This window comes from Acyrthosiphon pisum, chromosome X (assembly GCF_005508785.2).
Source record: "Acyrthosiphon pisum isolate AL4f chromosome X, pea_aphid_22Mar2018_4r6ur, whole genome shotgun sequence".
Classification (NCBI taxonomy): domain Eukaryota; kingdom Metazoa; phylum Arthropoda; class Insecta; order Hemiptera; family Aphididae; genus Acyrthosiphon; species Acyrthosiphon pisum.
In genome coordinates, this window is record NC_042493.1 from 91,099,104 (window position 1) to 91,114,600 (window position 15,497).

Here is a 15,497-nt window from a genome sequence, read left to right on the forward strand (position 1 = left end):
TCTTACCATCAAGTTTATAATTGGTCGATTTACTCCAATTTTTAAGCTAATGGCATGAAACGTGCAAAACGTGAATTTCTGAGCGTAAATTTGGTATGTTACGCGTTTGTAAGACAGAGACAACACATGTGGGTGTGGCGTCCTCTTAAAACTTCTTAAAGCCCCCTCTCCGAGTTCCATACTATAATGGCTCTCAAGTAGTCCAGTTCACACACATAAATACTAGGAACTGGAACCGAACTTAAAAGAACCGGTTCTTTTAACCGGAACCAAAACCTTCATTTTAATACATAAAGTACCGGAACTTAACTAGAATTTTTAAATTAAATAGGTTCGAAAATAAAATTATTTTACTTATCATAATTTAACGGTATTAGTTTTTTGTGTATAAACTATGTATGATCATATGAGTTTTCTAATATTTTTCATACTATTATTTAAACCTCTATTCCGGATAAGTATTTAAAATTATTATACTTTTCGGTACCTAAATTATCTGGAATTGGTACCAAAATTATTTGGAACCGATGCCTTTATATTTTTTTTTTTATCAAAAAACCAGAACAGTCCGCAACAGCTATTTTATTTTTGGAGAACCAAATATATATAATATATAACATTATACAATTTACCACAGTTACCACGGTATAATATTATTATTAACACGCGCGGACGCGTACAACCGTTCGGAATGTGAAAAAAAATGAACCTGCGTATTAGTATTATTTCAATTAGTATTGTATATTGTCGTGATTCGTCGTCGACTTTGTTTCGTTTCGCGGGAGAAGAATACAATAACAATACGCGCGCCGAAGGGTTGCAGGAATGGAAAGAGAGGCAAGGCATAATAATATGCCCTCTGGGTCGACCGAGCCGGTTTTTTGGCGGCATTGGCCGCGGTGCGATAATGTGCACCGCGGGCGGGCGCGGGCCACCGTTACGTACCATCGCGATACCAATTCGATTCCCAGCTTGTGGTATTTCCCACCGACAAACGTGTACCGCACGCGACTCGTTGTATATAATAATATAATATTACAACGGCGGCACGGTACACGGGTGTTGTTATAATAATAATTAATAATAACAATATTGTCGTGTTTCGTGCGTCCGGTCGGAGAAAATCCGACGCGCCGACGGAAGACGTGTGCGACCGCCGCCTGGCTCTGCTGCCCGGTAGCATCTCGCTGGAGGCGGAAGGCATACCGGCCGAGCACATGCGAAGAGGGCACGGCGGCGGACCATCTGCACGACGCGTCGCGACGACGACGATGTCCACCGCCGATGTCGTCTACCGTAGCGTCTCTCGACGACCGCGTGTACGGCGGCGGCGGTGGCGGTCGCCGCGATGCGGTCGAGGTCACATTTTTGTCTTTGGCCGTCGACGCCGCGTCGGCGGCCGGTTTCGTGCCATCCTCCCCACCGCCGCCACTGACGACGACGACGACGACACGGCGTGTACCGTACCACACGTTGCCGCCGCCGACGCCGACGGCAGCGCTCTCTCCGACGGTACGGAGAAAAATATAAAAAAATAATAATAATAAATGTTTGTCCGCGTTATCACGTGTCCGCCGCGCCGCACCGACGGCTACCACGACCGCGACTACGACCGCCGCCGACCAGGACCACTCCACTGGTGCTCAGTACGCAAACGGCCGCCGCCGCAGACTGTCGTGTTCGTCGCGCCGACCGACATCCGCACCGTGAACACACCAATATTTGCGTACACTCGTGATAATAATAATAATAATTAAAAAAACCTCGCGATTCGGCAGTTTTTCGCTCGCAACCACATACCGTATACCGCATCGACGCAGACGAATTCTTCGACCATGCGGCCGAACTCCCGCCGTTGACCGCGGCGCGACCGAACTTTACCGCCCCCCACGACCTCCCCCCGGCGGATTTCGAAAACATAACAAATTGGTAATAACACTGCATTCGATTTCCATTCAGTTTTTTTTTTTTTTCATCGATTTCAAATTCGCGCACGTAACGACGAAAATAGTAACATGACCGCCACCAACGGGTTCATCATCGGCGACGGTTCTTGGAACCTGCAGATCTACGTGTCCGATCTGCAGGTGGAACGGACGCTGCGGGTTAAAGGCGATCTGCACATCGGTGGGGTCATGCTCAGACTCGTCGAAGATTTGGGTAAGTCGTCTTGGGAATCTTATCTTTACCACTCGATGATAATATAATACCACTGTACACGAAACCTCACATTACAAAAACTCTCACTTTACGCGGACCCGGTTACTGTACCTATGTAGGTGTACCATATTTGGTAGTAGGTAGGTACAAGTAGTTGGTATCGCATTTTTTTCTTATTTTTTCCAATAACAATAAGAATCGTTTTCAATGGTTCATAAACGTTTACCGTTAACCGACGATAAACATGAATTTAAATAAGTTAATATTGTTTGTCACGTGAGTGGTGTTGTTGTTACCAATAACCCGAAAACATCTGATCGTTAATATTATTATTTAATACTAATAGGAAAAAATATGCGATTGGAATTAGGTCGTTGATTTATATAAGGAATAGATCCGTTTCAAGCCAAACAAAAATAGGTATACCTTGTAGGCTATATAATATTATATTTTTGAATTCATCCGCAAAATTAAAAATACCTAATTAGATAAGCTTATATTTTGAATGTCCAAAGCTTTGCGTTTATGGCGCAATGACTTTAATGATACATTGAAAATGGTTAACAAAAAAAAAAAGAAAAAAAGGTTATGTTTTGTTTATTTGGTTTAAAAAAAAGAGTTGAACGAGACATGTGGCGCGAAATACGAATATATATATAGGTACCTGTTGGCTGTAATGTTAAATTTGGTCTTTAGCATTTGTCTCGATCTCCCATTTCTCTTCGCAACTATATACTTGGCCAATATCATAGGTACTAATGATTTCAGTTTACTCTTAAAAATGGATAAATTTGTATTTTTGTAAATCATTGTAGTATAAAAACATGGTTTCATTATTATTTGAATTTAAAAGTAACTTAATAAAGTTATAACATAAATTAGGTATTTAGGTACATAATTAAAATTATCAGGTTATCTCGAATTAAGTCTACCAAAATCAAAGCTGGTTTGATACTTAGGTACCTAATTGATATTATTATAACATTTCACGAAATTATTTTCCGCTAGTTTTCGATCATTGATAGTTATAATGGCCTATGGACTATAATCCATGTATAGGTCGAATTAAACAGAATAATTAAATACTGAATACAATGTATGCTGAACACAATCCAAAATTACGTGTTTACATTTACTTTATTACTTAACATGTAATTTATAATTTAGTCAATAATATTCTGTTGAATATTTCTTTTTTCAAATAAATATTGTTTATAATATTTATCCCAAAATAAATATAAAATGTCTACAATACACGGACCTCGTAAAAATGTTTTACTGCATTGCATGTTTCTATGTTTGAGATTTATGTTCATTTTATTGTAAATCTACCAATCGCTAAACAGTTTATATAACTTATTATGAAACAGCTTCGTAGAAACAAAAAAAAAAACAATGCATTTGTTTTTATTAATCACCATTTACCAATGTTTTAAATATTAATATCTGTCATTAAACACGGTTTAGTATAATAATACGTATACCTACCAATATATATAACCGAGTAAATAACTATTAGTAAAGTTGTTACTTATTACTTACTAGTTATTACCTATTAGCTATTACATAATTTATATTATGATTGTTCAACTCTGAAGTTTTTCGTTATGTGTATTATCACTAATTATCAGATAAAATATAAGCATACTTAGAAATTTTACACTAGCATGCATGTAGAATTTTCTCCGAACATCGATAATAATACAACCATAACAATATTATTATGGTTACCACCATTCATGATTTTAGTATGATACTATAAAAGTTATTATTATTTATAAGTTATAAGTTATACCTATGAATGTGTGGCAGATTTTAATTTGAAGACAGTTTTATTAGGTGGCTTAAACACCAGTGTACAATAATATTTCATTTTTTTATTATTCACTACTTACCTATTAAATTATTATTTATTTGTATAAGTGTTTTTTTCTCTTACTTACATATTTGTATGTTTATTTTTGGTATCCGTTGTTCCTACTCTCGAATTATTATTATTATTATTATTGTGGCACTCGATTAGTAACCGATTGTCATCTACCATAACTGGAATCGAATTTGTTATGCTGGTCTAGTCGTTAATTTGCTTTTTTGGAATTATGTTTGAATCAACATAAATTCGACTTAATGTATTGTGCATTTAAAAAAAACAAATTCGAATACAATAGACTCATAAACTCGTAGTGTACACATGTATATAATTTAGCTTATAAGTCTTAAAATGTTTTGACGGCGCATGTTTAAAAAAAAAATAAAAAAACAATAAATAATTATATGAACATTACCTGTGAGTTGTACTTATAATAATATTGTACTTTATATGCCAGCAGTAGTTTATTATTGTCTACTACTATTGTAGTGATGTGCGAGTTTGTTTATGTATTTATGGTTAGTTAATTTTAATTTGTTATTATTGAATAATATTATACATTATATTTTTTCTACAAACCAAAAATGTTAATTTTAAAAATTAATTAAAATTGTTAACTATTTTATTATTGAATTAAATAATTTTGGCGTTTCTATAAGCAACTTGGACAAGCCTCAACTCGATTATTTTTTTTTTTATCTTCATTTAACACATCACAAATTAGAGACGACAGGCACGTACAATAAGTACCTATACCTAAAGAGACGTTAGACCTGTGCTTGGCACGAAAGAATGGATTACAAGTTACAAAACATTACAAGCACTTGTTTGTATTAATGCCTTATCTAGACTGTCCAAACAATGGTATATATTATATTTTCTGACTATATGCGTATGTGCGTTCAAAGTCAAGTTGTTTATTCATTTTATGACAGAATGTTTAAAAAAAAACAACAGAAAGAATGCGGAGGGAAAATACTTAGAATTATGTTAACGGCAAGATTGATTGTACACTGAAAAAAACATGCAAAAATTTAAATCTGCATGGTCAGCTCTCGCCTTGTTATTATTATTATTTTTATTTTTACATACCAAAAGCCTGCGTGTACCGATACGTGTTTATTTTCATTATGATACATTTATGACTTCTCGGCCACTGCGAGCACGCACCTACCTAAACGAGAATATAGGTACTGTTATATAGCTCCCCCGCGGTAATAACCGTATTATATTGTTAACAAGATATTTTTTTCGTTGTTCGTTCGTTTTATGATCCATTGCCGTCAGTGTCAACTCTTGACGAAGACAACACGATTTTCTCACAATAATTATACTGTTTTTCCAATCTTGCATCATCTTGTGCTCTACAGTAAAATAATTAAAGTAAACACGGTACTATAATAAAGCTAGATGAGGAATTTATTGTTTGTTTCTCGTATGGGAAATTAACTAACCAAACATCATAAAAATAAAAACAAAGTTATATTACTAGTTGCTATATACTTTAGTCACTATACCGTTAACCGCGTTTGGATTGCTTAGAGCACATATTTGGTCGATTGCCGTAAAAATGTGTCGACCACTCGAACCCCTAAAACAGAAATAGCTGCATCCATGCATGTTAAAGTTTTTCTCAGTAAAGAATTATACATGCGTTTATAATAAATATATATATGCCATTTTACAACGACACCTACGACCTACGCCATCGTGGATTTTTTTAAAGCTCCATTTTATGTTGACTCTGGAAATTTAGTTTTTATATTTTAACTTATAATTTTATATATGAGTATATTATCACACTAAGACCAATCAATATATACTATATTTTGGTTTTGTAGTATTTCCGTAGTTTTAGTTTATTCGTGGAACGGATAAAACTCACAAAGTGCTATATACTCATAGAATATTCATAATATTGTATTAATACAATATGTCACGTAATATATGATAATTTGTATTCATCTTAAATAGTCTTTAAATTTTATTATTTTTTTAATGTTTAATTAATTATTCAGATTTATATAAATCGTGTGAACCTAATACTATACTAAATTATTATGAGAATCTAGTCTTATGATAAGTTTTTTTTTAGCCTAATTTAGCTTATTACTTATCATGAAATATTTGACTTATTATATTTTACTAAACTTTACTTATACAGATTTATAATAATTTAAGGTGTGTAGGTGCCTACATGTATAATTATATAGTTCTTATAATATTTAACGCAATGATTGTTTATTTAATATTGTTTATTCATATTTATATATGTTTAATATATATTATTATTATAGTCTATAGGTCCATTATGATAAAATAATGAAGTTTCGAAACCCATAGTATATTATCAATGCAGTGCATTGTGTATAAATTATGTGACTACTTATATCGACTTCCCTTCTTTCCCTCATTTTATGCACCTTTAACAATATATCAAACGTATTAGGTCCAACCACAATACAACAACAGATGTTTCTTATATATCCATTTCTTATTCAATGGGATACTAATTTATTTTTTTTCGTTAATAGGTAGGTTTACCTAATTGGTACGTCTGTATAAAACAGCGTATACAACTATATATTATATAGGCACAAAGACTAATAATTTGTAAATATTTGTTTATGGATAAAAGTGATAAAACGGTAGGTAAAGGTTTTTCTAATTACGTATTAAATAAAATTGTTATAGACCTAAACTTTGAAGAAAATATCATAAAGTAATAATCATCCAAAATAGTCGAGAAAATAGTATATTATATTATGATTAATGCTGTGATACTTTCATAATGATTGAAATATCGTATATAAAAATAACGGGATTGTATTTGTATTATATAGATATGAACAAAGGCGTCATTTGTTTTATAAATTATTATGCAACTCTGTGAGATGTTATGACTATTTTGTAGAATACATTTATTGTGCCAGGAATTGGGAACACAATAATTTCATCGGATATTACACTTTTAACCAAAAATTTAATTTTCTATTATATATCTACTGCGCTAAAAACGAAGTTATCGCAGGACCATCTCATGTCACGTGTCGGGTGTGCGGGAGTCTGTGGGAAGTTATCTTTGAACAAGGATTGATTTTAAGTGGCGCCCCGCGCCAGGCGCCGTTTTAATGCGTTTCCACTATATATTTTTTTCTTTACTCCTCAAGGGTGTTTTATCACTCGAACGACCCTCTTCGTGTTTGTGCCCAAACACGGAAACTAATGCAGTAAAAAATAAAAATCGGACTTAATTTTCATTTTTATTTTTAGTCTCCCCTCGTCGTACATTGTTGTGAACGGGCACTTATACACAATTCAATTCTAAAATCATATAATAACACTTTACAAATCTTGAATAATAAAATGAGCATATTATTATATACACTATAAACACGTCAAACTTCATTTTTTACGGCATATTATCAAAACACTGCGAGTATTTTAAACGGTATTATTTTAAATTACACGTTCGAATAATATATGACTATAGCAGGCAGAAAATGTAGAAAAATTGTATTAACAGTTTAGCTTAACATAAATTAGTTTCACCATCATGAGATAAAAAAATAATATTTTTAGTAGTTTTAAAAATAGCGTGGTTGTGTAGGACTTAATAAGAGAGACGCGCGTGTATATGGTATTATATATATACAAACACATCTGTAGTAGTAATATGTAGATATAGGAGATATATAGGTACTCGCATCACACAAATTACCTAAGAGCAAGAAATCTTTAGAAAATACATTGAAAAAAGTTGAAGGAATTTGTTTGCTTAAAATTAAATTGTGCAACGTTTTCGCGGGTGTATAATATAGTAAGTCGTAACTATTATGGATACGAGCGTTTACTTCAATGGTTTACTGTGGGATAAGGCTCGGAGACGGCGAGACTATAATAGGCGATGACTAACGATAAACGTATAGTACGCGTATTTCGCACACAGCCGGTCGGGAGGGCTGAAACAATAATAATAATAATTTTACATAATGCTACAGTATATTATAAAAGTGCTTGTCACCGAGTGACATTTCCCAAAACTGTGATCGATAATTAATTACTATTTATTATGTATGCGTCGTATATTGGCCGGAACTCGGCGATCTTATTGTTTGTGAAACTATATAATTCCGAATTAACGGTGACACTAACTATAAAAACAAATTCCGCGCTATGAAATAATATATAAATCTGCAGCCTGCTGCAGGCCAGTTGCACCGTAAAGTGTAAACCCGTCGAAAGAAACGTATATAGGGTCCCGTGTACGACATAATTCATGGCAACATAATATTATAAGCGTGAAAATAATAATACTTAACACATATTATATCATAATGTATAACATAATGTAGGGTTTATACCTATTACGTATATTATATAGATATAGACGGGAGTGATAATTTTCGGTCCTATTCAATCTCGTCGGAAACGCGTAAAAAACTGGCGCGCGCGCTCGTGTACCTATATAAAAAGTGGTTTTTTTTGAAATTATTTTTTATTCTCGTTTTCTATTAACCCTATCACCTGTGTATGCTTACGACGACGACGACGACGGTGACGGGCCCAACCCACCGCCTGCACCGACACATATACAATAGGCGCACACGTATACTAATACAATAATAAATAAATACACGGCCGTTACATCCGGTGTTCTTCGTGGAGGGGGAGTGCGGTGGGAGGCGCACACGTTTACTTACACGCGTTATTATATTATTTTGATTATGATTATTGTTAATGCTATAAAGAGTTGGCGCGGTCGGAAGGAACTGCTGTGCAGGCGCGAAAGACGCACGCAGTGTCCGCCTCCGCCGGAGATGATTCTACGTCGCAGTCGCGTATATAGTCAGCTGTGGCTGCGGCGGCGGACGAACGCGTTGCCGCGCAGATGGTCGTTAGCTATACATAATAATATAATAATATTATATTGTAGGTCGTTGGAATTTCGAAAAACCGTGTTGGCCGGGTGCAGCCGGGGCCGGCTTATACAGCGCGGGCAATAAATATCTCATCGGCGGGTTATATACGACTGCCGCCGCTACACATGTATATTATATATAATATGTGTGTCGTACCGTACATAATAATGTATATATATGTATATATATCCGCCGACACGCTACTCAGCGGGTGCGCCATGTGGTCGGGATTATACGCCGTCGGTTTTTCGTCGTATATTTATTTTTATTTTTCTGAGCACCCCTGACCACCGCACGGCTGTAAAAATAAATCTTAACCCCCCCCCCCTCCTCAAACTGGCCTCACTTTCCCGCCACGGACCATATACTATAATATACCCGCGACTCGTGTCGTCGTACCGTCGCGATTGTCGTCGTCTTTCCCCGCAAGTCCACGTTTTAGAAAAGTTTCACCCAAAAACGTCATGGCCATCTGGCCATCGAGCTATGACGATTTCCGACCCCCATCGATCCACTGAACTCCGGCCTCGTCGATCATAATGTATCGCATTATAATGACTGCGTGTATACCTATATATATATATATATATATATGAACATATTATTTATGTGTAATATTCGTTTGTAAGCCGCGCCGCGTCCGTGACTGAGAAGTATATACTAACCCGTAATTCCGTGCACATTTTACACTCTTGTATATGCCATAAAATAATAAATAACCATATTATGTTGTGCTACCGTTGCGAGGACGAACCGCATTCGGAGGCAATCGGTTCACACATACTCGCGGGTAACCTACCTGCAGTGTACAACATATATGTACATTATTATGATATAATATTATAATGTGCGCTGTATACGGTCCAATGAATCCGAACGTTTTAGAAAATAATTTTAAAAAATGTTTCGTCCAAACGTTCCTCTTTTCTTCTCTATTTATGGTGAATTACGCTTCATACTATGGTATATGATATATAATATTATTGTGTATACCTATACGACGTTCAGCGGCTTTGGAAATAAAAATACAATAATGATCGACGTCATTGCTACGTGGCTACTGTACCTACGTCGGGGTTAGTGGTATAATACAATAATTGTTGTACACTTTAGCGCTTTACATAATAATATAAGAATAAGTCATCTGTAATGTACCATTCTCGACACACGTGTACCTAAATAATATAATAATAATGAAATAAGGGACGTCTTGTATTTACCGTTGAGAGTTCCGACGAATGTTTCCAGCGAGGATAGGTACATCGCGTGTATTGGTCGGCCAGCCGGGGCGCACATGACCCGCACAATAGTTGGCCGACCGATGGGGTTATGTCGTTTGTCATTATTATTATTGTTATTGTATTGCCCAACAGGTTTTACGCGCAGCGCCGTCCCCGCCGCATTATAAATAATAATATATTATATACGTATTGTATAAATGTATTATATTAAAATTAAAACGGTGAGTGTAGTTGTTCTGCTGCAGTGTCGTGCTCGTGAGAAACCGTGTGTGATGTATATACACTTTATAGGTGTACATACGTGCGCCTCGTCATATTTAATATAATTGGGTTTGAATCGAGCTGAGTAACCGGGTAGGAGGGGGGGATGGTTGAAAATGCGTGTAGGGGTCGAAGGGGTGAGGGGATGTTGTGCACGTGATGGGGTTTAAATTAAGAGTATACGGAGTGCGGGATTAGTCGCATACCCCCATATCGCGTAGTCACCGGGGCGGTCTGTCATTGCTACTGATGCAGGCCGCAGCAGCAGACGAAAGTCATCATCATCGTCATTCTCACGCCGCCGCCGATCTCTGCAGCGTTTGTTGTTATTTTTACGTACAAGTGCCACTACGTTTCAAAATATAAAAACCCGCACCATCGACGTGTAAAAACGAAAAGAAGTTTCCGACAGTTGTATACGGTTAATGTACCTATATAATGTGTATACATATAATATGCGCCTCAGCTCTGTCGCGGGTATTTTAAAATCGTATATAAAATATATATTTTATATTATACACAATGCGATATTAAAATGTATGTGCATTGTGCGCACGTCGAGGCCGCGATATACTTGGCCTGTTCGACTGTAATTTTGGATAGTAATAATACCTAGTAATTTACTTAGTATAATAACCGTATATATTATAATATTTTGTTCCTCGGCGTAGTACTACGACTGTGGTAGTAATGTGTTCAAGTTTGACTACTGCGATTAATTAACTCGTGTGCATATACAGACGCATAATATATTATGTTAGTCCGGCACAGTTGTGGATAATATTAGAATAAATAATAATAATAATAATAATTGTGTATATGTCGTATAGGTACGCGTAAGCAATATTTACAGCTGTCGGTTTGTTGAAAGACGCGTATGTGTTGTTTACGTTTAAACATAATAATACAGTAACTCTCGGTCGACTCTCGATAATTCAAACTTTTGAATACTATTTGAAACTTTCGGTAATTTTAATGAATTTTCGTTCTCTTAAAAATCTCGCATTAATTCGAATGGAAACAATGCATTTAAGTACACTCTGTAATTCGTTGTAAATTTTTAGTAAAAACTAGCCGTCAAAGCACGACAATATTCCAAGTTCAACACTCAACAATTCGAAGTTAATTCACCAAAATGTATTTTTTATAATCTTTCTCATCAATATAGTTTACCTGACAACTGTATATAATTTTGAATACTGTAACGAAATATTATCGTAGGTTATCGTACGATATGTTTTTTCATAATAATTCAGTAGCTCGAATTGTTTTTTTCCCTCTTGATATTTCGAACTACTCAACAATGCGTACTCTTGGTAGGTAATTCGAAATTTTTCATAAGTACCGGCAACTCTGAACTATCGAGTATCGATGGTTGACTGTAATATTATAATACATATTATTATCTGCTTTGAAATCGAGGAAAATTATTCTAGTACGTTTGTTCCGTCTTGCGGCTCGGTATAAAAACGTATAGGTCCTAATTATAATATTGCTAAAAAAAAATTAATAACTTCTACAATTATAAATTATTTTAAGATACTCGTTTGCTTACATTATACGCGGTCACGCGGTCACGTCTCGTTAATCACTCGGACAGCGATGTTTAGCGCGCAATTCACGGACCCGACACTCTGTTTTCTTGCAGTATTTAACATAATATCATAAGAGCATTGAAAAAAGTACATAATATTTAGTACCCCTCGAACTGGTTTTCGCCGAAATATGTGTGCGAGCGACGATGGTCGTCCTGTGTAAAATATGATACCTACAACAGTGTACATACATTATAATTTATTATAATATGTATATGGTAAGGACGACGATTCGGCTTGGTACGTAAAACGAACCCGTCCTATTTGAACGCCGAACCGACTGCAGGTCGGCGAGAGACTCGACCCGCGGCCTAACCGAAAGACGTTTTTATTTTTCCGTTCGACGACTCGCCGGCTTCTAATGTCCTCCACCGCGCTACGTAATAACTAATAATATATATTAAACAAAATATACGTACACATATATACGATTATATATTATTAATGTGGCATTATAATATTATATATCGCTAGGTATATTAATGTATTATGTACATAATAATTACAACTAGCTCGTTATTATAAGTTTTTTTTCTTTTCGTTTTTAAGTATACTGTATACCTACCGTTAAGTAAATAGTATGCATATAACCGTATATTATTATTATCATGACATTAATATTATTAAACATCGTGTACATGTACGAACGCCATCGGTGCTTAATAACCGAATTAATTTCTTATATTATATATTATATACAGTTTAATTAACTGATTATTATTATTATTATTATTATTATGACGTGCATAATAATGTATCAAACATTATATTATATACCTATATACGACGAAAAACGGCGCCGTCGCGACTTTAGAAAAATATATAATTGGTCTGGACGCCTCTATACACACGAAACGTTTTACGAATGAACAAAACACAGACGTCAAAAATTGAAGGAAAAAAAACAAGTCGCGTATATCGAAAATACTTGTAAGCTACGACGTATAAATATGTGTCCCCGACGTTTCAATTTACATCGACACGTGACCTGTGCCAGATGTTCAGCAACCATGTCCGCGGTATATTATTTCGGTAGTAAAATATTAACCAAGCAGAGTCGACTCTGGATTTTTCGTTTGGAGAGCACGGGGCAAACGGCATTCGTTTTCGAACACATTGCGCTTTGTCACCGTGTTTTATGGATGCATGCAGCCGGCTATAGTATTATTGTGAGTTGTAAATTATACATTTTAACTACCTATGTATAATGTACGAATTATAATTAATGTAGGAAGGCCCGCCACCAATAACCGCACAAGGGCACAACCATTGACTTATAATGTCAATAATTAGTAATTACCTATTGTGTTATTATTGATATAGTTTGTACGTCAATATTATTTATAGGCACATACGCGGGATGATACGGTTGAAAGGAGCGCAAATATTGTAAATATGTCGTTTTATATATTATATTATGCAAATATGATACATTGATACCTATCATAATATTATATTATTCGGCGTTTACTGACGAGGATGCGTTGACAGGATGTTGGTATACACCGAACGTCGCAGGTTATGTGATGAATATAATATAATATACATTGTGGTAGATTTTATTCATTTTTTATTGCCCAGGCTGGGGTTAAATTTAAAACCGAAAGAAGATCATGTAAAAGATATATCGTTATCGAATCCTGCAAGGCCACCGAATGATATATTGCGGGACATCGATACGTCCTCCCGCAATTGATTCGTGGAGATTAATTAATTAGTTCATAAGCAATATAAATTCGTGATTATCAGCTGTGGTACCTAATTCGTAAGTAACGGTCGAGTTTTAGGAAATTTCATCGTAAAAAATGCTGTACAGTGGTGTTATAATTTGATGTGGTATATACGACGACGAAGTGATCAGAAATCCGTGTTTCAAAAATTGTGGGGTTATCATAAAAAACATAATAAACGATAATATATTTCTTATGAAATCTCCTTAATTTTCGTAACACGAATTTCTGTTCACCCGGTGATCCGCTTATATACGTTATTAATTATTATGATACAGCAATACAGCATAGTGTAAAATATTATTAGGTATAAGAAAAAAAAATCGATAATCTCATATTTGTTAATATGTTTTACTGTTAATACGAGATAGGTCATTCATAATATATGTTTTTACGGCGTACACGTATTCTCGTGCACATTACTTTATATGCAGCGTGTACAAAGTACTTAGTTAGCGTTTTTCTTTTATTAAAATAAAAAAAAAATACACACAATGAGGTCAGTAGAAAAATTAAAATGGGTAATAAGTGATATAGGTATAATTACGTAGGTATATATTATTAAACATTATATATAACATACAATTATATATTATTAAACACGATGTCATGATGATGGACACGAAACCTGACACATAATAATGTTGCTTACGAATAATATTTTATAATATTGATTATTCAGTGTTATGTACATTTACACTATATTACTATATTGAATGTTCTGGTTAGTTAAAAAGTTTTATCGTTTCGATGATATAGTAAATAGTTTATTGTTATACGCGAAATATAATATAATGAGTATAATACATGTATTATACTCCCGCATATATAAAAGTGCTCGTAAAAGTCTATGTTCGATATAGTGTTGATCCATCGCGGGCGGTCAACGAGGTGGGGAGCATAATATCCCCCCGTGACCTTTTTTTCAGTATATTCTATAATAATATGATATATTTTTAAAGAAAATAATATGAATATAATAATAATTTTGTTTTTATAATCCGATGATGTGTTTTAGTTTATATGTTTTTAAGTATAATATTTCGATCCATATTATATAGTATATATAATCAGATCACCTTTAAATTATGCGTTTAAAACTATCAAAGTGCATGTTAGAAAATCAGCCTCGTCCATCCCCGTGACAAAATCATTTGACCGCCCCACCGTATAATCTATTTAATTTTCATCGACAACCGATGTCGCGGCGGGCTTCCGGCGCGGAGTGCGACCAACGAACGAACCACCTTCGCTATAACCACAACCGCGGTCTTAAAAGTCACGACTGTGCCCTTTTGAACAGCGGCCTTATTCTCGTCGTATATCTAATAATACTATACCAAGAACGACAACAGAAGATTTGTATTATATAGCAGGTATCGCCTCCCCCGTCCACACGGTACATATTATAGTCGTGGATGTGCTGCCGCGTTTACCCGGGATTTCCGGTCGTGCTCGCTGGGTCATGTGTTGTACCGCACCGCCGCCGCCGTCAGTACATAACGTAAATTATAATAATGTGTTTGTATATGTATAATACGTATAATTATTTAGAATACATTGTGCGTGTGTGTGTGTGTGTGTGTATGCACGGAAACAAAGACCGTACGACGCGCACGCACTAAATAATATATAATATATTATAATATACCATCGAGGACGTCGATCACACGTGCTGCAGCACTCGTTCGGATTTCCACACGCGTTTCCCGTCACCA

General features: G+C 35.1%; 1 protein-coding gene across 1 annotated transcript in view; it reads left to right on the plus strand.

The window, feature by feature from the left end:
- Window positions 1-1,611: 1,611 nt before the first annotated feature.
- LOC100163397 (unc-112-related protein) overlaps window positions 1,612-15,497 on the plus strand; it is a 105,703-nt gene continuing 91,817 nt past the window's right edge. Inside the window, exon 1 of the mRNA XM_001949489.5 lies at window positions 1,612-2,160. Coding sequence (XP_001949524.2) covers window positions 2,016-2,160 — 145 coding nt within the window. The 5' untranslated portion in view covers window positions 1,612-2,015. The remainder of the gene's footprint in view (window positions 2,161-15,497) is intronic.